General features: G+C 38.0%; 1 protein-coding gene across 6 annotated transcripts; it reads left to right on the top strand.

The window, feature by feature from the left end:
• Positions 1–1,330: 1,330 nt before the first annotated feature.
• Positions 1,331–4,880, top strand: LOC145167323 (uncharacterized). Of its 6 annotated transcripts, none has more exons than XM_079086500.1 (10): positions 1,331–1,683; positions 1,758–1,915; positions 2,025–2,267; positions 2,345–2,403; positions 2,490–2,618; positions 2,760–2,895; positions 3,004–3,913; positions 4,015–4,210; positions 4,292–4,504; positions 4,576–4,880. In XM_079086500.1, exons 2-7 carry the CDS (start codon positions 1,853–1,855, stop codon positions 3,379–3,381), a joined length of 1,008 nt encoding a protein of 335 aa, XP_078942626.1. In that variant the 5' UTR covers positions 1,331–1,683; positions 1,758–1,852; the 3' UTR covers positions 3,382–3,913; positions 4,015–4,210; positions 4,292–4,504; positions 4,576–4,880. The 6 variants fall into 6 exon arrangements, with proteins under 6 accessions (XP_078942626.1, XP_078942627.1, XP_078942623.1 ...); XM_079086501.1 differs by having other exon boundaries at positions 1,774–1,915; XM_079086497.1 differs by having other exon boundaries at positions 1,332–2,267; positions 3,004–3,754; positions 3,840–3,913.
• Positions 4,881–26,606: the final 21,726 nt, after the last annotated feature.

The raw sequence follows: 26,606 nt of genomic DNA on the forward strand, positions 1-26,606 counted from the left end.
AAAAGGTATAAGCTATAGTAAATAACAACATATTTTACTCTTTTTTTTTATCCACAATGGTAATGTAGCTTAGGTTCTTTGTTTACCTTTAATAGTAAGATTTTTAAGTATAGTAGCGATATGGAACTCATAGTATTATGTTTTACGTATAATAACAACGTGCTTATAGCTTTTTACCCATAAAACTATATGAAAAACATAAAATATAATGCATATATTTGTAGTCAAATTTAGATGAATAAAAATATATGAGTATTATGAGTAAACGATATGGGTATTATGGGTAAAGTAATATAAATATGTATGTATTATGAGTAAAAGATATGGGTATTATGGATAAAAGAATAAAAATATATGGTTATTATGAGTAAAAGATAAAAAAAAAATTGTTATGTTGGAAAAAAAAATTAATGAAATATAGGTAAATTACTATTATATGTAATTAAAGAAACAACTTATGATATTGTTACGAAATAATTCATTATTGTTCATTATGATTAATATTCTATTAAGTAACTATGGCCGGGGAGGAGGATCGAGGGGTATAATTATTGATACACGAACGTGTCAAGTGCTCACGAGGAAGCATCTCTACTAGTTTTAGTTTCTTGAATGTTTGAGTAGGCAGATGAATCAATCATGAGATATACGTAATGTCTTTGCACCTTCGTCTATTACCGTTATATTCACACTTTTGGAATAACATATAATGATACGTTGTAAAATGAGTAAATTATACGAATGGTCCCTATGGTTTGGGGTAGTTTGCACGTTTGGTCCCTAACTTAGTTTTTTTAACTCGGAAGGTCACTACAATTTGTTTTGTTGTGCGCTTGGTCAATGTCTTACCTAAAAAGACTATTTTGCCTTTGATTTTTAAAATTTTTTTATATAAGGTGGGGTGGGTAAGTTAAGGTAAGATGAGGTGGAAGTGAGGTTGGAGGTGTGTTTATTTAAATAAATTAAAAAATCAAGGGCAAAATAGTCTTTTTAAGTAAGACAGAGACCAAGCGCGCAACAAAAACAAACAGTAGGGACCTTCCGAGTTAAAAATATAAGTTAGGGACCAAACATGCAAATTACCCCAAACCATAGAGACCATTCGTGTAATTTACTCTTCTAAAATTAATAGAATCATATAGTTTCTATAGATTTATCTTATTATTATATATACTATTAATTGTTAAAATCTTGAGGAACAGTAAACTTTGCCAATTCTCATTTCTGCCACTTTTTTTTCCTTCATTTGCTACTTTGGCCACAGAGGTTGCGCTTCTTTTTTGCTTTGCCGTCGGTTTTCTTTTAAAAGGTAATATTTTTTTTTTTCAGACCGCCTTCAAAATTGGGTCATCGTTATCTTTTCCACCGCCTTAAAGAAATTGTAGACGTTGTCTTCTATTTTGCGTTTGCGATTGCAGCTTTCAGTGTATATCTGTTGATCCCTTTGTCGCGATTATATGTTCATATGTTCTCACGTGTCTGTTTTTTCTTCTTTAGGTATGTATGATTCCTCTTATACGGTTAATAATTCCTCCTCAGATACCATCTTCGCCTGTTTCTAATAACTCTTTGCTTTTGCCTGATTATGATCCCGGTGCTGTTCGGCGATTGCAATCGAGGCTCCTTCTTCTCTCTCTGATGGCCTTGGCTCTGGGATCAGATGGGGTTCCGCCAAATTACAAGGTGCACGCGAGGAGATGGAAAAAAACCTTTTTCGTTTCACTTATTGTAATCGATTGGGAGTTTCTTTCATCAAGTTGACGATTTCGACAGGGAAATCAACAGCGCATACCGGCGCTGATGCTGGTGGTCGTGTGATGGCGATGGGTACCGGTGGCGATGGCTGGAGGCGATGCGAAGGTTGAAGTTTCCTCACGACATATACCACTACCAGCAAGTGAGGGCGTTGATCAAAGTGAGCTTCTTCTCAACTGTTACTCAACAATCGATTAGGGATGCAGATGTTCGATGGTGGATATGTGCATCGTGGGTTGTTACAATCGGCAATTTGGTTGTTGAATCAGGAGTCTGAGAATCTGAAACGGTTGTGGATTGAGAATGGGTCATGTTACAAGATGATATTTGTGGGTCATTCAGTTGGGTCAGGGGTAGCGGCATTGATGACAGTGATAGTGGTGAATCATAGGGATATGCTCGGCGGGATACCCAGGGAGTTGGTGCGATGTTATGCTCTTGCTCCGGCGAGATCTATGTCGCTTAATTTGGCCGTGAAATACGCCGATGTTATCTACTCAGTTGTTTTACACGTGCGATTTTTACTGAAATTAGTTATCGCCTATTTTGAATCGAATTTAATTTAGTAACCGCTGGTTATGTTATTTAGGATGATTTTTTACCAAGAACAGCGACACCATTGGAAGATATCTTCAAATCGATCTTCTGGTAATTTGTCAAACTTTGATTTTGGTTTATGGGTGATGACGCTGATCGTAATGTTGATCCATGGTTTTTTTTGATGATTTCAACAGTTTGCCATGTTTAATCTTTATGGTTTGCTTGAGGGATACATTCATACGAGAAGGTAGGAAGTTAAGAGATCCAAGAAGATTATGTGCTCCAGGAAGAATGTATCACATTGTTGAGAGAAAGTTTTGCAGGTTAACACTTTTCTATTTCATTACTTCTATTGATCTTCTATCCTTAAATTGTTGTATTAAATTTGGTAAAAATTCTTTCAGTGAGTAGTTTCATACCTTTCAATTTCATGGCATCTTTACATGTTTTGGATTTGTAAACAGATGTGGTAGATACCCTCCAGAAGTGAGAACTGCAATTCCTGTTGATGGTAGATTTGAGCATATTGTTTTATCATCACATGCTACATCTGATCATGCCATGATCAGGATTTTAAGAGAAGCAGAGAAGGCTGTGCAAGTAAGTGAAAAGAAAAGACCAAATTACCCTCATGTTATTATCATTATGCTGTTACAGGGCTGTTTTTGTCATTTGACATGTAAATAAGATATTGTATAAAAAATGCAGTTAATGAAGGAAAACAAAAACAGTTCAGAAAGCATTACAACAGCACCAAAGGTACAAAAATTCAGTAGGCTGCAATCAATTGAAGAAGAGCATAAAGATGCATTAGAAAGAGTTGTGAGCCTCAACATACCTCATGATGTCAAAACCACTGATGAAACGGCGGAAAATGAGCCTCGAGTATCCACGTCAGCAGTTAATGAAGAACATCAAGAAGGAGAAGGAGAAGAAGGAGAAGCTGCTGATGAGTTGGCATCGAAACAGAAAGATGATGTGGAGCGTAGTCCTAATTGGCTGACGGAGCAGAATTTCGGATCTGAAATTAAGATAAAGGGATCATGTTTTATTTGGGTGTTATTGGTTAAAAAAATAGTATCATGAGAAAACACATGGTGAACAATAAATATAGAATAATTAGACAATATCTTACAAGGGCATTCTGGTCATTACTAATTATACAACATATTTTCTTTTCGTTAATTGCTATTTGGCCTGATTATGGTTGTGATCATTTCAGGGGTGACAATGTTCTTTTGTTCAACCATATTTTATCTAACCCGTCTTCAAAGGGTAAATGTTCGTTATACGTTTTGTAAGGTGGAAAACCCATTTTGTCGACTGTTTTGGAAACTGATTCGGTTTCCTTGAATGAAAGCCCAACAAGCAGGGTACGACTATAATTTGGCTTGAACAAAAGCCAAATTATAGTTTTGAGATCGTTAATGCTGATGGAGGTGATTTCATCCAGAACAGGGTACGACTATAATTTGGCTTGAACAAAAGCCCAACAAGCAGGTATATATATAAATTTATATATGGTTTTTATAATTTTTTCCTAGCTTGGAGGAGGTCTGAAGGTACAGAATGGCTTGAGAAGTTGCGGAAGGCAGATGGTCCGAAAAATCGTATCCCGGTAGGCATTCTCTCATTTATGAAAATGACTGAAATACCCTTTGCCCACTGCTATGCTGTGCTGTGTATAAATTATAAAATTGGGATTATGATCTGGTGCAGCATTCAGTTCTTTGGGGACTTGGTTATTGCTACTCCTGATATTGCAACTGTTGGCTTATGGGACTACATTAAAAGATTCAATCTATCTTACCTTTCTTTTTTTATGACCTGATTATTTTATCCAAATTTTATTACCTTCGGCTCGGATGTGGTCAACTTTGTTACAAACCAACTTCGGGAACATGGAGATGTGCAGGTAATTACTTTCCATGAAATTTTTTTAAAGAAAAACAAAAGTTTATAAAATCTTTATTATTTTTATACCAATATATTGTAGGCTGCATCTGAACCTCTAGCTCAAATGGCCTTGGTATGTAATGAATTTCGTACATATTTTCACCTTTTTATCACGAGTTTCTCGACACAAAGAACGTGATTGATTACATTGGAGAAGATGGGTCATTAGAGGTTTTAGATCCTTTAAAACATCATAAAGATGGAAAAAAGTTGTTTCAGTTCAACCTTGTTTATGGTCCAACTGGTACTCAAGGTAATTATAAAATTCAAACATTTTCCACAATTCTATAATCTTCTCTTGACTAATATTTTGACTTTTATCAGAGGAGGTTTTTGCTGACAAGAGAAAAAAAAGGAACACAACGCCAACGGCGCGCATGATTCCCCTCTAGTTATATATGAATGCATTCACACTAGAGATGAAGGCACTCACACCAGAGATGCATATATGTCTCTTGAAATGGTTTATCAGACTCACAATGGCAAATATGTTATTTTTAAGGATTGCCGATTAATACGTTTAACTTAACCACGCAATGTAAAGTTTCTAGTTTAGGCCAACGTTAATTGACATATGTCTTCTTTAGGGATAATGACTTGAAAGGGTAATATATTTTTCGATTTGGACACATTTGGTCACTGAGTACTTTTTCGTTCATATTTACCCCTTCAACTTGTTGAACTGTACATATTCAGTCCTTATGACCGGCTACTCCAGGTAAACCGAGAAAAATGACTTAATAGGGTAATATATGTCTTGCTTTGTACACATTTAGTCCTTAATGTTTTTGTGTACATTTAGTCCTTAATATAATTTTTGTTGCAAAATAAGTCCTTGTTATTTTTATACACATTCAATACTTAAAGACTGATTTCCTTAGGTTTTCTCACGGCATCCTATGTGGGACAATAATAAATGAAGTGTTTGGGGTTGTTGAGGTTTATGTCCATGACGGCCTCAACTACTTGGTTGCTTAGGTCTTGTGGTTTGACTTAAGTCTTGTGTTCTAAACGTCGTAATTTTTTCATACGATCTCGGATTTTAACGATTTTTATATCCACACGTTCGTATTTGAGTCTACTACAACTTTCGTTTAGATTACTCATTTTAAAAAATTAATATATTTTTACTTACGATTTTTATATCCATGTGTTTTTTATGAATGTATGTATGAACGTTTTTTATAAAACTGTAAGTAAAAATGTATTTACTTTTTAACATGAGTAATTTTAACGAAAATTGTAGTAGACTCATATATATATATATATATATATATATATATATATATATATATATATATATATATATATATATATATATATATAGATCGTAAACATCTGAGATCGTATGAAGAAATTACGATGTTCAGAGCACAAGACCTAAGCCAAACCACAAGGCCTAAGCAACAAAGTAGTCGATGGCCCCATAGACATAAACATCAACAATCCCAAACACCTATTAATGATTGTCCCACATTGGATGTCGTGAAAAAATCTAAAGAACTCAGTCTTAAGTATTGAATGTGTACAAAAATAACCAAGACTTATTTTGCAACAAAAAATATATTGAGGACTAAATGTGCACAAAAATATTAAGCACTAAATGTGTACAAAGTGAGAAATATATTACGCTATTAAGTCTTTTTTTTTTTCGGTTTACCTGGAATATCCGGTCATAAGGACTGAATGTGTACAGTTTAACAAATTGAAGGGGTAAATGTGGACGAAAAAAAACTTAGTGACCAAATGTGTACAAATCGAAAAATATATTACCATTTTAAGTCATTATCCCTTTAATGTAATAAGTAAACTATTTTATAACTCTTTTGTTGAAAGCTTAACAAAAAACATGGAAAACTTATGAGCAAAAAGGACTTTGATTCATTGAAATGATCATAAATTACATATAAGGGGTCTAGTTTGTTGTTGCCCCAGATGTTGGGCTTTGATTCATTGAAATGATCATAAATTACAAATAAGGGGTCCAGTTTTTTGTTGCCCCAGATGCTGACTACTATTGCTAAACCTACAAAAGGATCCACATAGACGATGATAAAACTTTGTTTGTTACAAGAGATAATATTTGATTGGATTGAACTGAACTGGATAAGTTTTGAACGGCTATTTTATTATATTCTCCATAGACAAGAGATCGTGGGCAAACCCCAGTCTCATCTTAATCCACCTTTTTTTGTGGGAAAAATATTGTTAGAGTTGTAAACTAACCGAATGAACACGAACAAGAGTTTGTCATGTTCGTTCATTTAAGATAGCCGAACAAACGAACAAACACGAACGGATAAACGAACGAGTTTCTTGTTCATGTTCCTTCGTTTAACAAATACATTATTAATGTTCATTCGTTTATGTTCGTGAAAATGTGAAACGAACATAAATGAATGCAGATAAACAAACATAATTAAACATATATGAAAATATCTAAACATATAATATATTAATGTAATCAAACATAACTGAACATATACGAACATAAATGAGACTTAAATGAACGAACGTAAACAAACAACATAAATGAACATTCATGAACATAATTAAGCGAACAAGACCATAGTTCATCTTTGTTCATTTAACTAAACGAACAAAAATTTGTGTTCATGTTGGTTCATTTGTTAAATAAACGAACATAAGCGAACTTCCGCCGAACGGTTCACGAATAGTTCGTTGAACGTTCAGTTCATTTACATTCCTAAATATTGCAATTTTATTACATTGACACCAACAAGATTGTCTTGTTATGTGTTACTCCTACATAACAAATGCACCTTAAAGCATCGACAATAGAAGTTTTTCAAAAGATCTAAAAAAAAACAGATTTTATTAAAAATAAAAAAAGAACTAACAAGATGGTAAGGAACTAAATTACAAAGTGATAGATAAGTTTATGAAAATCACGTCTTGTAAATAAGTTTATGAAAAAGCTCTTGGCATGTGGTTTACTCTAAACTAGTAAATGAGCCTGCGCTTTGTCGGGAGTTTTTACATATTTTTGTTGTGTATTAGGAGTGAGAATTGATTAAACCATTGACATTTTACAAAGTTCAAACTTTAGGGGTCAAGGTAACATGTATAAAATAGAGGGGTGGAAAGTACATTTTTCATAGTAGATGAGTAAAAATCATATTATATACATACTACGGGGTGGGGAGATATGCACGAAAATCTAGAAAAAGAAGGGGTAAAAGTGACATCTTACAAAGTTCAAGGTGGAAGGGATGAGTGATATTTTGAAAAATAAAGGGATGAAAAATATCATATTTAAAAAATAAAGGGGTTGCTATCGACGGATTATACAAATTTGAAGGATTAAAATTGTACTTTACTCATTGATATACTTGTATATTGTGCAAAAAGAGTTGACATTTTACAAAGTTGAAGGTGGAGGGGTGAAAGTGATATTTATAAAGTAAATGGATGAATAAATTATTTTACAAAATATAAGTGTTGCAAGTAACGGATTATACAAATTTGATGGATTAAAGTTACACTTTACGCATTGACATACTTTACTACAACGATATGTGCGCGGAAAAATAGAAAAAGAAGGGGTAAAAGTGACATCTTACAAAATTGGAGGTGGAGGAGGTGAAAGTGATACTTAAAAAAGTAATGGGATGAAAATATTATTTTACAAAATATAAGGGTTGGAAGTGACGGATTATACAAAGTTGAGGGATTAAAGTTACACTTTATGCATTGATATACTTGTACATTGTGCATTATGAGTTGACATTTTAGAAAGTTAAAAGTGGAGGGGATGAAAGTGATATTTTAAAAAGTAGTGGATTAAAAATATTATTTTACAAAATAGAAGGGTTGAAACTGACGGATTATACAAAGTTGATGGATTAAAGTTGCACTATACGTAATTGTTCATTAACATTTGCACTATTAGATTTGTAACATCCCGACTCCCAGGTATAATATTTAATTAATTATATTCATTTTTGTCAGGGCAACTTGACGAGTTGGAGGCCTCAACTCACCGAGTAGAGATGAAGATAGCAGCGTGATTTTTAGAGTCTACTCGACGAGTTGGAGGACCCCAACTCGACGAGTAGGAGCTGAGTGTAAAAACCCTAATTTTCAGGGTTTGCACCCTATTTAAAGAACCTTAAGCCCTTCATTCCGCCTCCCTGGTCACTTTAGCACCCTGAGAGAAACCCTAATCATCTGTGAGAGAGAGAGAGAGAGAGAGTAAAAATGTGTGATTTGGTGCATTCTTTGATGGAGTTGGAGGAGCAAAAGGCTTGGAACGAGAAGGGGCCCTTGGATCCAGTATTCTTTCAGTGTTAGCTGCCATATGGAGGTAAAAAGCTATCACCTTGACCATTTGTTTGTTAGATATCTTCATTAGGGAGTTTATGGCCATTTCCATCTTCTCTTTGAGTCCTTAAGTTGTTTGAGCATGCCATGAAGTTGAGACTTCAGATCTAGACAGTATGAGGTCCCTTGGGCCTAAAGATTCAAGCTTTATCAAGCTATTGGCCAACTTTCATGCATTAAACCCTCTATAGAGCTTTGTTTTGGCATTTTGAGCCCTAGATGCCATGCATGGACGTAAAGCTTGCAGCTTTACGTGATACTTCAGCCTTAGAAGGCTAGATCTAGAGTATGGGGCCTTAGTTCTGCTTAAAAACATTTGAATGAGAGAATAGACTGAAGGGACTCGACGAGTTGATGAGCCAACTTGACGAGTTGGTTAGGGTTTTCCCCCGATAGTCTGGACACGTTACAACTCGGCGAGTTGGTGAGACAACTCGACATGTTGAGTTGGATTTTCGAGATAATTTAGAGAAGCGAAGGAACTCGACGAGTCGCATAGATGCACTCGACGAGTTGGGTCAACATGGACTGTTGACTCGAGTGTTGACTTCCGTTGACTTTTAGGGTTTCGTCAAGATATGGATTATGGAGACCATGCAGGGGTAAAATGGTCTTTCACCCTTTCCGAGAGTTAGAAAAGAGGTTAGCCTAACATCGTTGGAGTTGTTGTTATAAAGTGTTAATTAGAGATGATTATCATATGTAGGCGGAGTCTAGACCAATCGTTGAGTACGAGACCCACTTGCTTACGTACGAGGTGAGTCTTCTCACTATACTTACCTGAGTGGTAATATTGTGCGACCGGAGGGTCTTATATGCTTATACTGAGTTATTTGTTTTTATGCATTTGTCTTTGTGATATATGTTGTATATTATTCTGTGCCTTATTGAGTTAGGACCGGAGGGTCAAACCAGAGTTGTGAGACCGGAGGGTCTTCACTGAGACACATTGACCGAAGGGTCTTTATTGAGATATAGCCATAAGAGGCTAATTATTTGCATGTGGTATTTTGGGGAAACTTACTAAGCTTTGTGCTTACAGTGTTGTGTGAAATGTGTTTTAGGTACCTCTCAGGATCGTGGGAAGGCGCCGACTTGATTGTACACACCAGCTTGAAATTATGTTGTTTTGAGGATTCTGGGATATTATCAAACCTTTTGTTGTCTTGTGTTTTGAACAACTTATACATTTGCGTTTTTTGGAAATCTGAGATTGTGTTTTTATGTGTTTTTTTTTAAAATGAAAAATAAATTGTTTGAAAATTTAGAGTGTTACAAGTTGGTATCAGAGCCTTGGTTTGAGGGATTCAGATGTACTCTCGGGTATGTCTAGACTCAAACTGAGGATTTGATAAATTTTTCTAAACGAAATGATTTTTCTAAAACGAGTAAGAGCGTTTCAGAGAAAACGAGATGAAACAGTGTGTACAATCAGCCAGAGCCCGAACGGTGATTTCCCAAAATACCATTACTTGTTTATATTATGAGATACTTATGAGATATTAGAGCTGCATGCTAGATGATAGGCTACGTATTTCAGGAAATTAGAGCTAGAGTTGCCTGATTCATGATGCGTTAGCCTAGGGGGATGTTATTGATTGATATTATCTGCTATTTGCTGTATGTGTGCTGAGTAGGGGTACATAGCAGGAATCCTTTAGATAAAGCTTTTGAGTCGAGGAGTAATCTAGGAGAGATACATAGATGGGCATTGAGGAGTCTAACGAGAGAGTAGTTTGATATCCATGATGTAACACCCCAAATTTCAATTGTTCAATGAAGGGCCAAAAGTGTAAATTTAGGAAAGGGACTCGACGAGTAGGTCCGTCTACTCGCCGAGTCGGAGCGGGATTCTATCGCGGTTTAAGTGGCCAACTCGCCGAGTCGGCGACTTGGACTCGACGAGTTGGTGCTGAAGAAAGAAAACCCTAATCCCGGGGGTTGTGCCTTATATAAAGCACATTATAACCCACCCTCAGCCTCTTTGCTACCCCTTTGAGATCCAGAAACCCTAGAATCGAGTGAGCTTCCATTAATAGAGAGAATAGAGCTTTGGAGGAGAAAATCTTGGAAAGGGGCTTGAAGATCAAGAGGTTTGTTGCAAAGGAGTGGTGTAGATCCGGGATCTACTTCAGTTGGAGCATATATTGGAGGTATTAATCTGTTGCTTGGACTCTTTTGTACCTAGATCTTTTATCATTGAGATTTGGGGCATTTTTGGTATAATTGTGAGCTATTTCGAGTTAGAGGCTTAGATCTAAGGTTGCTACTTCAGATCTAGGCTTGTGATGGTCCATAATGTCATAAAGTTTCTGTTTAAGAGTTGTTGGTGAAGCCCCTTAGTCCTTAAACCTAGCCATAGTGTGTTTTGGGCCTATATCTCCTTGGTTTCACGTAAAGTTTGCAACTTTATGTGAGGGATAGACTGTAGAAGAGTGGACCTATGGATTGGAGCCCCTGCATGGCTCAAAAAGCCTCTGTATGGATTGAGAACTGAAGAGACTCGGCGAGTCACATGGGTGTACTCGACAAGTTGTATGAACATGTGCATGGACTCGGCGAGTTGGAAGAACAACTCGGCGGGTCTGTTGAAGATTGCCTTGGACTCGGCGAGTCTGTTCTTGGACTCGACGAGTCTGGTCGCAGAACCTAACCTCTTGTGGTTAAAGCTTTGGTTTAGTGAGTCGGTTGGCGACTCAGTGAGTTGGACAGGATGGGATTCCGAGATCGTTGAACTCGACGAGTCTTGGGGCGACTCGGCGAGTTGAGTCGTGTTATGGGAGTTTTCTGATTATGGGAACTCGGCGAGTCAACGGGTTGACTCGGCGAGTAGGGTCAACCAAGAAGGTTGACTTTGACTGAGGACTTTGACTTTGACCAAGAGTTGACCAGTTTGACTTCCAAGGGTACTTTGGTAATATTGGTATTTATGGAATTGGTTCTTTGGTAGTGTTCTGTGGTGAAGATCGTGTCGGTGGTCGGAGCAGCTTGGTCTTATCTTTTCAGTCGGCAATTGCAGGTGAGTTATCCTCACTATATCAACAGGGTCTACGGCACCAAGGCCGGCCCTTTATCGGATGGAAATCCGGGTATTGTTTGTTATGTTATTGCTTTGCTAGATCTGCATCCTGGTATTTAGGATGGTGTTATGTTAGTGACCTGGTTAAGGTCGGTACCCGGTATATAGGGTAATGATATGCTAGTGACCGGTTAGGTCGGAATCCTGGTTAGGATGTTGATATGCTATGTGATCTGTTAGACTGTTTGTCTAGTTAAGGTTTGTTATGCGATTAGTTGTTTTATGTGCACATGGTTGTTTGACGGGGGTTGGGTTGAGGCGGGTCCTGCTTCGTGCTGTAGGCCAACATACCCAGGGTGGACCGGATATTCCGAAGGCCCAACAAGCGGTCCGGATAGGCTGAAGGCCCCAAGAGGGCGGACCAGACGTGCCGAGGCTCAGAGAGTGGACCAGGCCGACTGAAGGCCCGGTGTGGGCGGACCAGTCAAACTGTAGACTCAGAGAGTGGACCAGGAGGATTGAAGGCCCGGTGCGGGCGGACCAATCACACTGTAGACCCGATGTGCATGGCTAGACTCAGAGGGTGGACCATGTGGACTGAAGGCCCGATGTGGGCGGACCAGTCACACAGTAGACCTGATGTGCATGGCTGTTCTATTTGTGATATGTTAAGAGTATGTTTATGTGTGGTTGGTATTTTGGGGGTAACTCACTAAGATTTCGGGCTTACAGTTCAGTGTATTGTTTCAGGTACTTCAGGAGACCGTGGCAAGGCGAAGGCGTGATCGTACCGCTCCTCATGTTTTAAGATTTATGTGACATGGTTCTGGGGGATACTCTGATGTTTAAACTATTTTGAAAACAAGGTGTATGAACTTAATGGTTTTTGAATGAATTAAAATGTTTTAATTGGCTCAAATTTTATGGGTGTTACACATGAGGGGTAGAGTACTTGTGAATTAGGATCCTAGGAGGAGGACTTGGGGCGACTATGGGTTGGTGTGGAAGGTAGTATTAGGCCCGTACTACTGAAAGCACCAGATCTGTATGCAACCCAAGTAAGAACCTTAGGATGATAAGGATCATGTAGGGTGGGTAATTAAGTGTGCGCTTGAGCCAGTCCCTGATGATTTTGGGTTGTGTTTCAGAGAGACTATGGTGATTACCCACAACAACCCCGGGGGCAGTGGTACTAGTGACGAGGAGATCCGTAGGATCATTGTTGAGGAGGTGGCCGCAACTATCAGGGAGGCCATCCCAGAGATGTTCGAGTCTATTAAGACCAAACTGATTGAGACTTTTGATGAACGATATACTGCTGTCACAGAGGCTGCTGCTGCTGCAGCAACCGCAGCCCTAGCTGCTGCGAGGCCTCAGGGGGGCGATTCGTTTTTGCTTCGGGAGTTAACCAACACGAAGCCACCAGAGTTCGACGGGACCCAGGACCCGATTGCTACTATGAGATGGATTTCTGATATTGAGGGATGTTTCTATACTTGTTCATGCCCTGAGGACCTGAAGGTTCGATTTGCGCTGAACCAGCTTCACTTGGGAGCGAAGGACTGGTGGAGGTTTGTGACGACTGGTTATTCTCCTGCAGACCATGCAGCAATGACATGGACGAGGTTCACACAGCTATTCCGAGATGAGTACGTTCCCCAGGTGGAGAGGGAGCGATTGGCCCAGGAGTTTTTGTCTCTCAAGCAGAAGACAGAAACCGTGACAGAGATTACGAGTATGTTTCATGAGAGGGCGTTGTTTTGCCCCGAGCACGTGTCTACGGAGCAGGCACGTGTAAGCCGATACTTGAGCATATTGAGGCGAGATATTCTAGATTTCTTGGCAAACTCTTCCTATCGGACATTGGTTGAGCTGCAGACCAATGCCAGGAGGAGGGAGATTGAGCCGGAGTTTCAGGTTAGAGAGGAGGGAGAGTCTCAGGGTAGAGACATGAGACCAGTGTAGTCGCAGCCGACTATGAAGCGGGCTAAACCCACTGATTCGAGAGAAGGAGGTCAGAAGGGCCGCACTTGTAGCAAGTGCGACAAGAGTCATGAGGGATCTCGCCGAGCAGGGATTTGCTACAAATGTGGCAAAGAGGGGCATATGGCGAAGGACTGCCCCAAGGGATTTGCGGTTTGCTTCCATTGCAACCAGATCGGCCACCGGAAGGCCGAGTGCCCTCAGCTCACTCAGGGATCAGCCCAGGTTTCTGTTGGATTATGTGTCTAAGCCCATAACGATAATTGGTATGTTCTTGACCCGATACAGCATGGTCCATTTGGGTTGTAACACTCTGGAACAATTTGATAGGATGGATATTTGAGAAAAGAGGTTATTTGTGATTTATTAATATATTATAAGTATAATATATTAATTGAGAAATCAAATTATTTAATTAGTATTGATCAAGAATTAATTTGGAATTAATTTAGTGATCAAAAGACACTAATTAAATTAACGGGGACAGATTGTGTAAATCAGTGATACATATGGTTTGGGATATTGATCCATGATGGACTAAGCTTATGTGAAAGTCCATGAAATATTAGTCCATATGAATTATGGATCATAAGCCTAAGTGTAAGAATTAGGGTTTGCTTATGACTCTTGAAATTCTACACTATATATGTATTCCTCAAAAGCCAAAATCGTGCACCAAGTGTTCTTAGAAGCCAAAAACGATTTTGCGTCTCCAAACCTCTCTCTCAAAGTCCTCCTCTTGTTCTTGGTTTTTTATAAGACATTTGAGGCATCGCACTTGAGGTGCTAGGCTCTTGAAAGACCAATTCCTACAAGCTACAATTAAGAGGTAATCTTCAAACTTACTTTTATGATTCATATGTCAAATTGTATGCTAGTTGTAGGTTTCAAGCTTTGGAAACTTTGTTGCATGTATAACTAGAGAAAACTTAGATTCAAAGCTATTAGGGTTGTATGTGCACCATAGGAGTGTTATATTACACAAAACCCAACAGTGGTATCAGAGCCACGGGTAGTTTTCTGTTATATTCATGCATAGCTACTTGTTCAAAGTTGAAGCAAAATAAAAAATGAAAAAACTGTTTCTGTCAGCATGAACTCGACGAGTCCACTATTGGACTCGACGAGTTGGATGATTTTGGTCATGAACGCGACGAGTCCATAGCCTGGCTCGACGAGTTGGATCATCAGATGGTAGTTTTCGGGTTTTCTTTTTTGGTATGTTTTGGATTAGGATTATTAACACAAATTGTTTTGGTTCATAAAATTTGATTTTGCTAATATGGCAATGACTATCCCCATCCAATAACATGATGATTATCAAATTTTAAGACAATTACTTGATTTTATGAAAAAACTTATTATTTGCAAAATTTGAATCATTTTGCTACAAGAGTTGAATTAGATCAATTTGGGAAAAGATAAAATGATATGGTTGTTTTATTAGTTCAAAGTTTGATCTAAATGTTTTAAGGAGTTACAAATTTTGTCATCAAATTTGGAACTCAAAAGTTTTTAAGGAGTTACGAATAAATATTAGTAAAATTGATCTTAGTGTGTTTGAAAAGTTCCATAAGTTATGGAACATGAATTTATAAAAACTCTAGTAATTTGAAAAGTTTTAAAAAATGTAACTCATGGGTTCATAACTTAAAATTAATTAAATAGTTTTAATTTGATTTAGCATCTTAATGTTTTTTTGAATAGTTCAATTAACTCTTATGGATATTATTAATAGTTAATTAAATGTTTAATTAAAAGAGTATTATTAAATCCATAATCATATGGTTTAAGTTTAATTAAATTAAGAGTATAATTTATTAATAGATTAAACCACCTAGTATTTTAAATGTTTAAAATACACCCTTATACTATATAAAATTAAAAGTATAATATATTATATATGTATAAGTTAAAAGTCAGTCTTACCGTTAGTAGGCCTCATTCACGAAGCTGGTCTATAAGGGGTGTTTAAGGAAGCGACCTATGAAATGACTGCCATTGGGTATACACTCTTACCCACCGCACTCTTGACCAGTGGAGGGTCGTTAGCCGAACGGGTTTGGCAGGACATTAATCTTCATTAATAAGTATAATGATATTATATAGTAACTAAACTTTTATAAATTCCTAATCTTAGTTACTTTAGGAAAAATGTGAAAATGGTGCTATTCCATGAAATTGCACTTTGCACCTTGTTAAGTCGTTAGTGGAGTGTGTGTGGTTAACCGACACACTAATTTGGGACCGACAATGTGTGGCAAAGGGTAGCTTGATGTTAATCATGGATCAATGGAGCGTGTGTGGTTAACCGGCACATTGATTAGGTGATTTGTAACATTAAGTTTACCAAGCTAATTTGCATGGTTATTCACACCTTGTTTGTGATCCTCGGCATCCTAGTCACAAACTTGAAAGGCATAATCGAGATTTAAACATCCCATTGAAAAGTTCAATGAATCTCAAAGAATCTAGGAATTTCAATTCATTTAAAACCTAAAATTCATTTTCGTTTTTCTTGGTGGAAATTGGTAAATTGCCATTTACCTACCTTCAAATATTTTGCAATTGGATTACGACATCCCTCTTCTGACTTGTAGAATATTGTGTTGGGTCCTAGCCTTAGTATTTCATTTGGGTGTTATATTAAGGACATAAATCAACTAAACTTGAATTTCTCCCTTGTAGATGTCTAGTTCAGACAACTATGGTCTTCCCGAATCTTTTGGAAAAAGCTTTCCTCATGAAGATGATGTTCCCAGAAATCATACTTCACTTCCTCCACCTCCTCCAATAATTCTCCCTAACCTACATGTTCAAAGACTTGATAAGTTCAAGGTCACTCAAACCCTATTGGTTAGCAAACACAAAGATGGAAAGTCTGTGTGTGCACACGTATTGGAGATGAAGTCACACATTGACAAGCTGGGAATGTTAGGTGTCGTTGTCTCGAGGAAGTTGGCTGTTGACTTGGTTCTTCAATCACTTCATAAGTCGTATAGTGAGATCGTTAGAGATTACTATACGACAGACCACAACGTGACCCTTATCGATCTTACCTATTTTCTAATTGCTGCTGAATCAACAATGATTTGGTGCATTGGTAAAGAAAATTTGATTGGAAGATCTACTTCACAAACTTCCATGGACAATGACAATGGAAACATTGGAAGTCCAGAAAAGATTTCTCTTTCCAAAGGAAAGGGAAAGGCTAAGTCTGAGATTGTCCCATGTACCATTCCGAAAGAGTCCATTTGCTTTTATTGCCAAGAGAAGGGGCATTGGTTGCGAAGTTTCCGTATCTACCTGAAGGATCAAAAGGATGGTAGAGTCAAAGTGTTTGACTCTGCTTCAGGTAATTCCACTATCTAACTCTATTAAGTTCTTATTTGTAGATTCTTAATACATGATGTGATAAGATCGCATTTTGATGTATTGTAGGATCAAAGAAGAGAAATGAAGCTTAAAGGAAGAATAAGCTGAGTCTGATCGCGAAAAGATGGATTTCGATCGCATGATTCGATGATCAGAGTTTTGAGTTGCTGCTTAGGAGTTATGATAGATTGCTTAGAAATATTTAGTAACATAGTTTTCATTTGTAATTGCATTGTGAGGACAAGTTTTTCCGCACCTTTTATAAATAAAGAAATTTTTTTTTTTGTCTTATTTTGTATTTATCCTTGCAATGGCATTTGTGAAAACTGATGTTTGTTATTTCTATTGTTAGCAATATTGGAAAATGGATTTGATTCTTTCGTTTGTGGTAGTGTCAAAATTTACCAAATAAGGAACGATTCTCATCACCCGAGGTTCAATTGGATAGAAACATGGAATCATGTGATTTGCATCGTATGATGAATGTGAATCTTCATCTTTGGGAAATTAGTATTAATTCCTTGTTCACATGTATATGTGAGTCAAGTGAAGGACTAGGGGATCGGCTGCACCTATCTGTGCACTGGTCCGGTCCACCACATAGAACAATAAGACTATTCGTCATGATTTACTAATGTTAGTAAATATGGTTATACTTACAAAATTAAGTGTAAATCTGAATCATTGAAAAAGTTTCAATGTATAGCAGAACGAATGAGAAGAATCAAATTAGGCAGAAAGATAAAAGTTTCTCCAATCTGAAAGGAAAGGAGAGTACTTTAGTATCGTGTTTTATGATCATCTTAATGATTATGAGAACCATATCACAATTGATCCTCTAAGGACACCTGAGTACATTTGCATGGCTAAGAAGAGGTATTGAAAATTGTTGAAATGGTTAAATCAATTAAGGAGAGTCATACTTCGTTCCAAAATCGAGTCTTGGAGTCATTCTCCAAGATTGTAACTTGAGTGACATATCTTAAGTAGGTTTATAACACATTTGTAATTGGTAGTTGTGATGTCTTGGATAAGACAAAGACCAACTAAGACCTATTATATGAAGTGTCATTCTTGATAAGAATCCACACTAACTCATGAATATTTGTTTGTCAAGGAATGTTTGTTGACAAGAGAATATTATATGTCAAGAGGTCAGTGGGAGTCTTAAAGATCTTGAAAATGTTTCAAGAACTAATCAAGAATAAATCTGTTATTAATTACTAGCACACGACTTAAGGTTTGTAACCTATCGTGTTGACATATTCTTGTTTCTGTGCCTATTCCAATTAAGTTGACTACGCATGTGAGTTCTATGAATTCTCAATTGTTTGCATAACAACCTGGAAGTAATGGTAGGACCTTGTGCTACCAGGTGGCAAGAAATTAACATTGAACAAGTTCAGTCCATATGAGTTTGGATTTGTCACTAACCTTATCTTGTGATTATGGTTATGACAAATTCACATGGATAGGAACACATACACCAGTAATCTAAGTGACAAAGGTTTCTCTCCGTTTCATGAAAATGAATGTGAAGAAACGCTTTCACTAAGTAGATTCTAAGGAGATAACAATTGTGATATTTGCATTCTCAAATTCGATTATGATTACGGCATCCCTTTCATAGTTCGAATTGTGAGAAATGGAAAAAGGTCTAAACATTTGAGACTAATTGCTGTAAGTTCTAAAATTGATTAGACACACATGTGAGCTATCTAAGGTAATAAAATCTGAACTTTGGTAAGAAAATGAACAAGTATTGATTTCTAGAAGTCCAGCTTATTTCTGAGTACATGTCAAAGCTAGTGTGAGCATAAGTGTTATGCTATTAAAGAAATAATTGTTATGCTAGTGGGAGCACAATCATTATGGTAAGTGTTGCAAGTTAGCAATGTAATTATAGTAAACAAAAGTTTCATTTCGCAAAGTTGAAGAGTTTGAAAAGTTGTTTTGCTATAATTAAGGGAGAGGAACTCATACTTCATTTCAAATCTAAAAGCTTTGATTGTGAGATTTTAATCAAATTTAGTCAAGGATATATATGAATGTTATGTTGGAATAGTTCAACATAAGGAAATTCTATATATGGAAATATTATAGCAAGAGAATGGTAAAGTATCATGTCTTTATGTAAGACATTATGAATCGTATCCCATATGTTTCCCTCATACGATCGATTGCATATGCTCTAATATTTATGTGTTCTGAATTTTCCAAATGCCTAGGGCATTAAGAAGGAAAAAGGACCAGAACCGGATATGACTAAAGTTGCTAAAGAATTGCTAAGAAAAATCTAAGGTTCGCTAAAGATTGGTTGCTTGTGGGCAATTAGAAGTATTGTAACAGTAGGACCATATTGACATTATTATGAATATAAAAGATTCTATTAATAATGAGCTGTCTTATGGAAAATATGGAAATGTTTCCATATTGGGAATAGGATATTAAGAATCTATATGTAGGTTAGAAACTTTTAAGCAAGAAGGATGTTCAAAGGAATGTACTTTGAATTTGAGACTTCGCTTCCATGGAATTGTTTTGTTATCAATATCCAGTGGAATACTTTGTAATTTCATTGTCCACGTCTCTATGGCTTTGGTGCATTGACATTACAAAAGGATCATTGCATAAAGGTTAGAACCTAACACATTCTAATAGTGGCAAGTATATGGTATTCTTGCACTTGTGATAAAGATTTGGAGTTGTGAAATGAGTTTCATTGAAGATGTATTCAATTGATCTATTTCACAAAGAAAGGACCATAGGTAAACATAGTGTGCATGCTTGGAGCATGGGATAACTATTGTTTTAATTCAGGTATTAAGTTGATAAATCGAAACATTATACAATGAATAATGTGTAATCAATATGGTGATTAAATAAAAGGTTTTTTATTTATATTCAAAGGTTTTGCGACCATATTGGATTCGATTATTCTTGTGTTTCACTTTGCATGTTTTGACTTCCCGAATAACTAGATTATTCAAACTATCCACAGTCGATCATACGTTGGAAGTAGGTATTGAAGCTAGACTGTCATGAATGGGTCTGTAGACTATCTAAAGGTGTTTAGACATACCACAAGTTTGCTGCAGTATTCATGAGTACTCCTGTAATAAGATTTGAGTATTGGACTAAACCCACGCTGATTTGAATCAATTCATGGATTTTATCACGAGTGATCATGAGACTATAATATCTTATATTCTTGAAACCAAGACATGTGAGTTGTAGTTTACAAGTCGGTTGCACATTTACATATGAAAACGCACCAGTAACTTGGTGTTATAAAACATATTGTTGTGTGTGATTTGATGAGTAACTAGAGCTAGCATTTGAGTCGAAGTTAATCCGTTCCTTTTACCCAGTGTGGGATAAAAGCGATATCTGTGGGCCCATCGATGATTTAGTGATGACAACCCTAAGCGCTTGGCCAAGCCTGGATTGATTTGATTAGTTCAATTAGTCGGTCGTCATAAATCAGAAATCGGGAAACAACACATGAACAGAGAGAATTATTATAATCCATGTCTCAGTTCGTACGATATCAAAAATGGAGGAATATATGATCCCTTATCTTATGGACGCGTTACTAATAAGATCATAGTTCGACAACGGTCTTTTTGAGAGCTACGATTGCCAATCAGAGTTTGAAGTCGTACTTGCAATTATAGTTATTAGACTTATCCAAGTGGGAGACTGTTGGATTATGTGTCTAAGCTCATAACGATAATTGGTATGTACTTGACCCGATACAGCATGGTCCATTTGGGTGTAAACACTCTGGAACAATTTGATAGGATGAATATTTGAGAAAGAGGTTATTTGTGATTTATTAATATATTATATGTATAATATATTAATTGAGAAATCATATTATTTAATTAGTATTGATCAAGAATTAATTTAGAATTAATTTAGTGATCAAAAGAGACTAATTAAATTATCGGGGACTGATTGTGTAAATCAGTGATACATATGGTTTGGGCTATTGATTCATGATGGACTAAGCTTATGTGAAAGTCCATGAAATATAAGTCCATATGAATTATGGATCATAAGCCTAAGTGTAAGAATTAGGGTTTGCTTATGACTCTTGGAATTCTACAATATATATGTATTCCTCAAAAGCCAAAATCGTGCACCAAGTGTTCTTAGAAGCCAAAAATGATTTTGTGTCTCTAAACCTCTCTTTCAAAGTCCTCCTCTTGTTCTTGGTTTGTTATAAGACATTTGAGGCATCACACTTGAGGTGCTAGGATCTTGAAAGACCAATTCCTATAAGCTACAATTAAGAGGTAATCTTCTAACTTACTTTTATGATTCATATGTCAAATTGTATGCTAGTTGTAGGTTTAAAGCTTTGGGAATTTTGTTGCATGTATAACTAGAGAAAGAATAGATCCAAAGCTATTAGGGTTGTATGTGCACCATAGGAGTGTTATAGTATACAAAACCCAACAGTTTCTACTCCTGCTGCTTTGCAAGTTACTGATGGTCGGTCGGTGAAGGCCGAGGCTCCGAGAGCTCATGGGAGAGCATTCGAGCTGACTGTAGAGGAGGTCCGCACAGCGCCTGATGTTGCTGCTGGTACGTATCTCCTTATTTATGTTATTTTCAGAATTGTTTATGCTTATACTGTGTTGCATATAGGTACTTTTCTTGTGAGTTTTGTGCCTGCCTTGGTGTTATTTGACTCGGGCCCGAGTTGATCTTTCATGTCTTTATCCTTTAGTCATCATATTAGTGTTAGACGCGAGGCTTTGAGTCGACCGCTGAGGGTTTCTGTAGCCGATGAGCATGCGGTTTTTGCCACTGATGTATTCCGAGGATATTTTTTAGAGATTTTCAGTGTTGAGTTTCCGGTAGATCTGGTGCCGATAGCGATGGGTGATGTATGTGTCATAGTGGGCATGGATTGGTTGAGCCAGTTTGGAGCCATGATTGACTGTGAGCATCAGATGGTGACCATACGAGACCCTAGTGGGGGAGTACTTACCATGTATGGAGAGGGAACTAGATCAGGATCATCTTTCTGCTCTGCCTCCAGGGCGAAGAAGAGTCTACAACATGGGTGCATGGGGTTTTTAGCATACGTGATGGATACGCGAGTTGCCACTGAGAGGCCGAGTTCTATTTCCGATGTTACAGTAGTGTGTGAGTTCCCGGATGTTTTCCCTGAGGAATTGTCGGGTGTGCCTCCCGAGAGGCAGGTGGAGTTCCGGATCGATTTGATTCCGGGTGCGGCGCCTATTGCCAAGGCACCTTATCGCCTTGCGACGCTCGAGATGCAGGAGTTATCCTCGCAGCTCCAGGAGCTGCTGGGGAAGGGTTTTATTAGACCGAGTAGCTCACCGTGGGGAGCGTCGATCCTTTTTGTCAAGAAAAAGGATGGTTCACACCGGATCTGCATCGACTACCGGGAGTTGAACAAACTGACGGTTAAGAACCGTTATCCACTACCGAGGATCAACGATTTGTTTGATCAGTTGCAGGGGGCGTCTTGGTTTTCCAAGATTGATTTCAGATCTGGGTTTCATCAGATGAGAGTCTGCGAGGAGGATATTCAGAATACGGCCTTCCGAACTCGTTATGGGCACTACGAGTTTGTGGTGATGCCTTTCGGGCTCACCAATGCACTGGCAGCGTTCATGGACCTCATGAACCGGGTGTGCAGACCCATGTTGGATAGGTCGGTCATCGTGTTCATTGATAACATTTTGGAGTACTCGAGGTCTAGGGAACAGCAGGAGGAGCATCTTCGAGAGATTCTTGGAGTATTGAGGATGGAGAGGCTTTATGCCAAATTCTCCAAGTGTGATTTCTGTTTATGAGAGGTCTAGTTCTTGGGACACCTCGTTAACCAGAATGAGATTTTGGTCGACCCGGCCAAGATTGAGGCAGTTATGCGATGGGAGGTTTCGAGATCCCCATCCGAGATCAGGAGTTTTCTGGGTCTGGCGGGTTATGTAACAACCCGTCGTTCTCAAATCAATAAGAGTCAAAAACTACATTTCAATCTTTGTGTATGCATATCCTTTTCTGCCTTCAGGGCATGCTTATAAGCTAATAACTAAATGTCGCTTAAGTCTTAAGTTGATTTGTGATATTATAAATTAACATAAGTTAAAAGACTAAGGTTTAAATCATAAAATAAACCCCATAAAGGAGTTCACAGTCCAAAGTATCCAACCAAAAATAGTTTTCGGCCAAGGAAAGTAATACCAAAAGAGTTCACGGCCTAGAGTTCTAGAATCAAAGGAGTTTACGGCCACTTTTATCAAATCAAAGGAGTTTTCGGTCTTGGTATGACCGAAAACACAAAGTCTAGGTCCATTAAGGACCAAAAACCCAATGCTAAAGGCCCTTTAAGGCCGAAAACTACTTCTTTATACCCAATAACATTATTCGCGCTTACGCTAGCCGAGGATCGTCACTACAGTTCGCTATTCAAACACGCACTAGAGGTGAGTTCATAACCCTACGTTTTCATTATTTTTTCTATGTTTTTAAGGGGGGGGGGGGGGGAGGGAATACAAGTAAAACACAAGGACTTTTGTGTTAATACTCAAACGATTTCAAACGTTTCAAAACCTTTGCAATTGTTTCAAAACGATTTATCACTGCAACTATTAAAATATATTTATATATATTTTAGCCCTTTTGTAACATGTTGAGCAAAAGGGAACATTATTCAATTTTTATTACTTCTTTATGCACACAGATAAATTTCAAAGGTTTTCAGTACATTACAGAACATTACATTTAAACTATAATTGGTATAGTTTGTGAGCTACTACACTATTTTGCTAAGTACAATACACCGAACAAGAACATACATTTAAACTATAATATGTATAGTTTGGAACACAGTACACTGTTCAAGAACACTACTCTATTACATCGATTAAGGGATACACTACTAAATAAATATTGAAGTATAATTATTTACATTACAAAGTACACTACTATGAGTTGATACATACAATTTTCAAGTACAAGAGAACACTACTACACTACACGTAAACTAGTAAATACAGGGTTGTGAGGCACTACTTCGGGGTACCCATCAGGGTACATGTTCTAAATCCTTTACCGTATAACCAGAGTCTCCTGGAAGGAGAGCGTGAGTATGTGTATAGATCTATACGGGACTGACAATCTTGCACCCTAACTGTTAGCTACAGTTAGGCCGGTAGGCCTGGGATGACAAATGTCATAACGTTTCCGACACCTGAAGAACGTCGTGGAGGTCACTAGTCATATCAAGCATGGTTATACGAAACTCACAATAGTATTAACTAAAACATTTGTTTACGGGATTAACAATACTTCAAATGTTTTATTTTAATAAAAAAAACTACTATACATTACAGCTAGGGGTATCCAGGCTTTCATACAAAGGTTTTCATACAGTACACCACTATACATTACTGTTGGTGGTATCCAGGTTTCATAACAGACATAACTACGATACACTATTTTTCTAGAATTGAGTACACTAGTACTACATTCAGTTTAGGGAAAACATACATGATAAGGTTTTATTCATTAATAAGACTACATATACTATTATAGAGTACAATAACAAACATACACTTTGGTCTTAAGGCCTAAGGCTACTTATCATTACAAAAGAAAATAATGGATTTTCTGAAGGAACATGTTAACATGTTTCAAGGAACAATAACAAGTTTTCCATCGTAAAAACATACTTATGAACTCACCAACTTAAATGTTGATAAACTTTCAAAACCACTTGTATTCTCAGGAAACTGGTAGACAGGTACACCCGCAGATTTTTGAGAAGACAGAGCCTTTTGAGTCGCGTCTGTTATACTTTTGTTATACATTTTTGGATGTGATACAAACTATGTATTGAACAAATGTGAATACTATATTCTATCAATGTAATGGTTGTGTTTACTTTGATTACTATTATGCATTTGTTATGATACTGTACATGAAGTCCTCCGCCCCCGAACGTTTCCGCCGTTACGGTTTGGGGGTGTGACAGGTTACTATCGGAGGTTTATCAACGATTTCTCCAAGATTTTCGTTCCTCTCACCAGATTGACCAGGAAGGGTGTTAGTTTTTTTTGGGGGCCTGAGCAGCAGGCATCATTCAAGACTCTTCTCCAGAGATTGTGTGAAGCTCCAGTGTTAGCCCTTCCCGAGGGAGTAGAGGACTTCATAGTCTACTATGATGCATCTACATCGCGGATGGGTGCCATGTTGATGCAGAGGGGACATGTGATAGCATATGCATTGAGGCAGCTGAAGCCTCACGAGACGAGGTATCCTAACCATGATTTGGAGTTGGGGGTGGTGGTATTCGCCCTCAAGATTTGGCGCCACTATATTTATGGTGTCCGATGCACCATATACACGTACCATAAGAGCATGAAGTACCTTATGGATCAGCCCAACCTGAATATGATACAGAGGAGGTGGTTGGATGTAGTGAAACACTATGACTATATGATATTGTATCATCCTGGCAAGTCTAATGTGGTAGCTGATGCCCTGAGTCGTAGAGAAGCGAGTGCTCCGATCCGAGACGTGTGCATGAGGATGACGATGATGACTCCAGCCTTAGATACCATCCGAGAGGCCCAAGTGGTGGCCATGAGACCAGAGAACCGTAAGAGAGAATGAGTGATTGGGCAGATTTCTAAGTTGAAGAATGATAGTCAGGGGCTTATGACTTTCCGTGGGCGGCTATGGGTGCCATATACGAGTGGAGCTCAACGTATTTTGATGGATATTCCCCTGTGGAAGTGGGAAACGATCTCCATGGAATTTATTACCAAGTTACAGAGGATTGCGCGAGGTGTCGATGCGATATGGGTGATTGTAGATCGGTTGACGAAGAGTGCTCACTTCCTGGCTATAAGTGAGAGCTCTACTGCGGAGAAATTGGTCGAGATCTACGTTCGAGAGGTGGTGGCACGACATGGGGTGCCAACATTGATAGTGTAAGATTGGGATGTGGGTTTTACTTCCAGGTTCTGGAAGAAATTTCATGAGGAGTTGGGTACCCGGTTGCATTTCAGCACCGCATACCACGCACAGACAGACGGGCAGAGCGAGCAGACGATTGAAACGCTCGAGGACATACTACGCGCATGTGTTATGGACTTCGGTGGAAGTTGGGACACTTACGTGCCCTTGGCTGAGTTTTCATACAACAACAGCCATCACTCTAGTATCGGTATGCCACCATTTGAGTTTTTATATGGGAGGAGGTTCCAGACTCCCATCTGTTAGGGAGAGGTAGGGCAGAGGGTGATGGGGAGCACTGAGATAGTGCTCAAGACAACAGAGCAGATCCAACAGGTTAGACAAAGGTTACTGACGGCCTAGAGTCATCAAAAGAGTTACACAGACCGACAATGTTCGGAGCTAGAGTTCCAGGTCGGAGATTTTTTCCTCCTGAAGGTGTCCCCATGGAAAGGGGTGATCCGATTCAGGAAGCGGGGCAAGCTGGGCCCTAGATACATCGGTCCTTTCAGAGTGATCGCTCGAGTGGGTAAGGTAGCTTATCGGTTAGAGCTGCCTGCAGAGTTGAGCCAGATTCATAACACCTTCTATGAGCCAGCTAAGGAAGTGTGTAGCCGACGAGATGACA

The sequence above is a fragment of the Lactuca virosa genome, chromosome 3 (assembly GCF_052849685.1).
Source record: "Lactuca virosa cultivar CGN04683 chromosome 3, Lactuca_virosa_CGN04683_v6, whole genome shotgun sequence".
Classification (NCBI taxonomy): Eukaryota; Viridiplantae; Streptophyta; class Magnoliopsida; order Asterales; family Asteraceae; genus Lactuca; species Lactuca virosa.

Bases quoted from the DNA above. Each gene is read 5' to 3' on its own strand.
- LOC145167323 (XM_079086496.1), top strand. From the start codon at position 1,956: ATGCAGATGTTCGATGGTGGATATGTGCATCGTGGGTTGTTACAATCG. The intron at 2,268-2,344 runs GTGCGATTTTTA...TATGTTATTTAG, and splicing joins TCTACTCAGTTGTTTTACAC to GATGATTTTTTACCAAGAAC. The intron at 2,896-3,003 runs GTAAGTGAAAAG...TAAAAAATGCAG, and splicing joins AAGCAGAGAAGGCTGTGCAA to TTAATGAAGGAAAACAAAAA.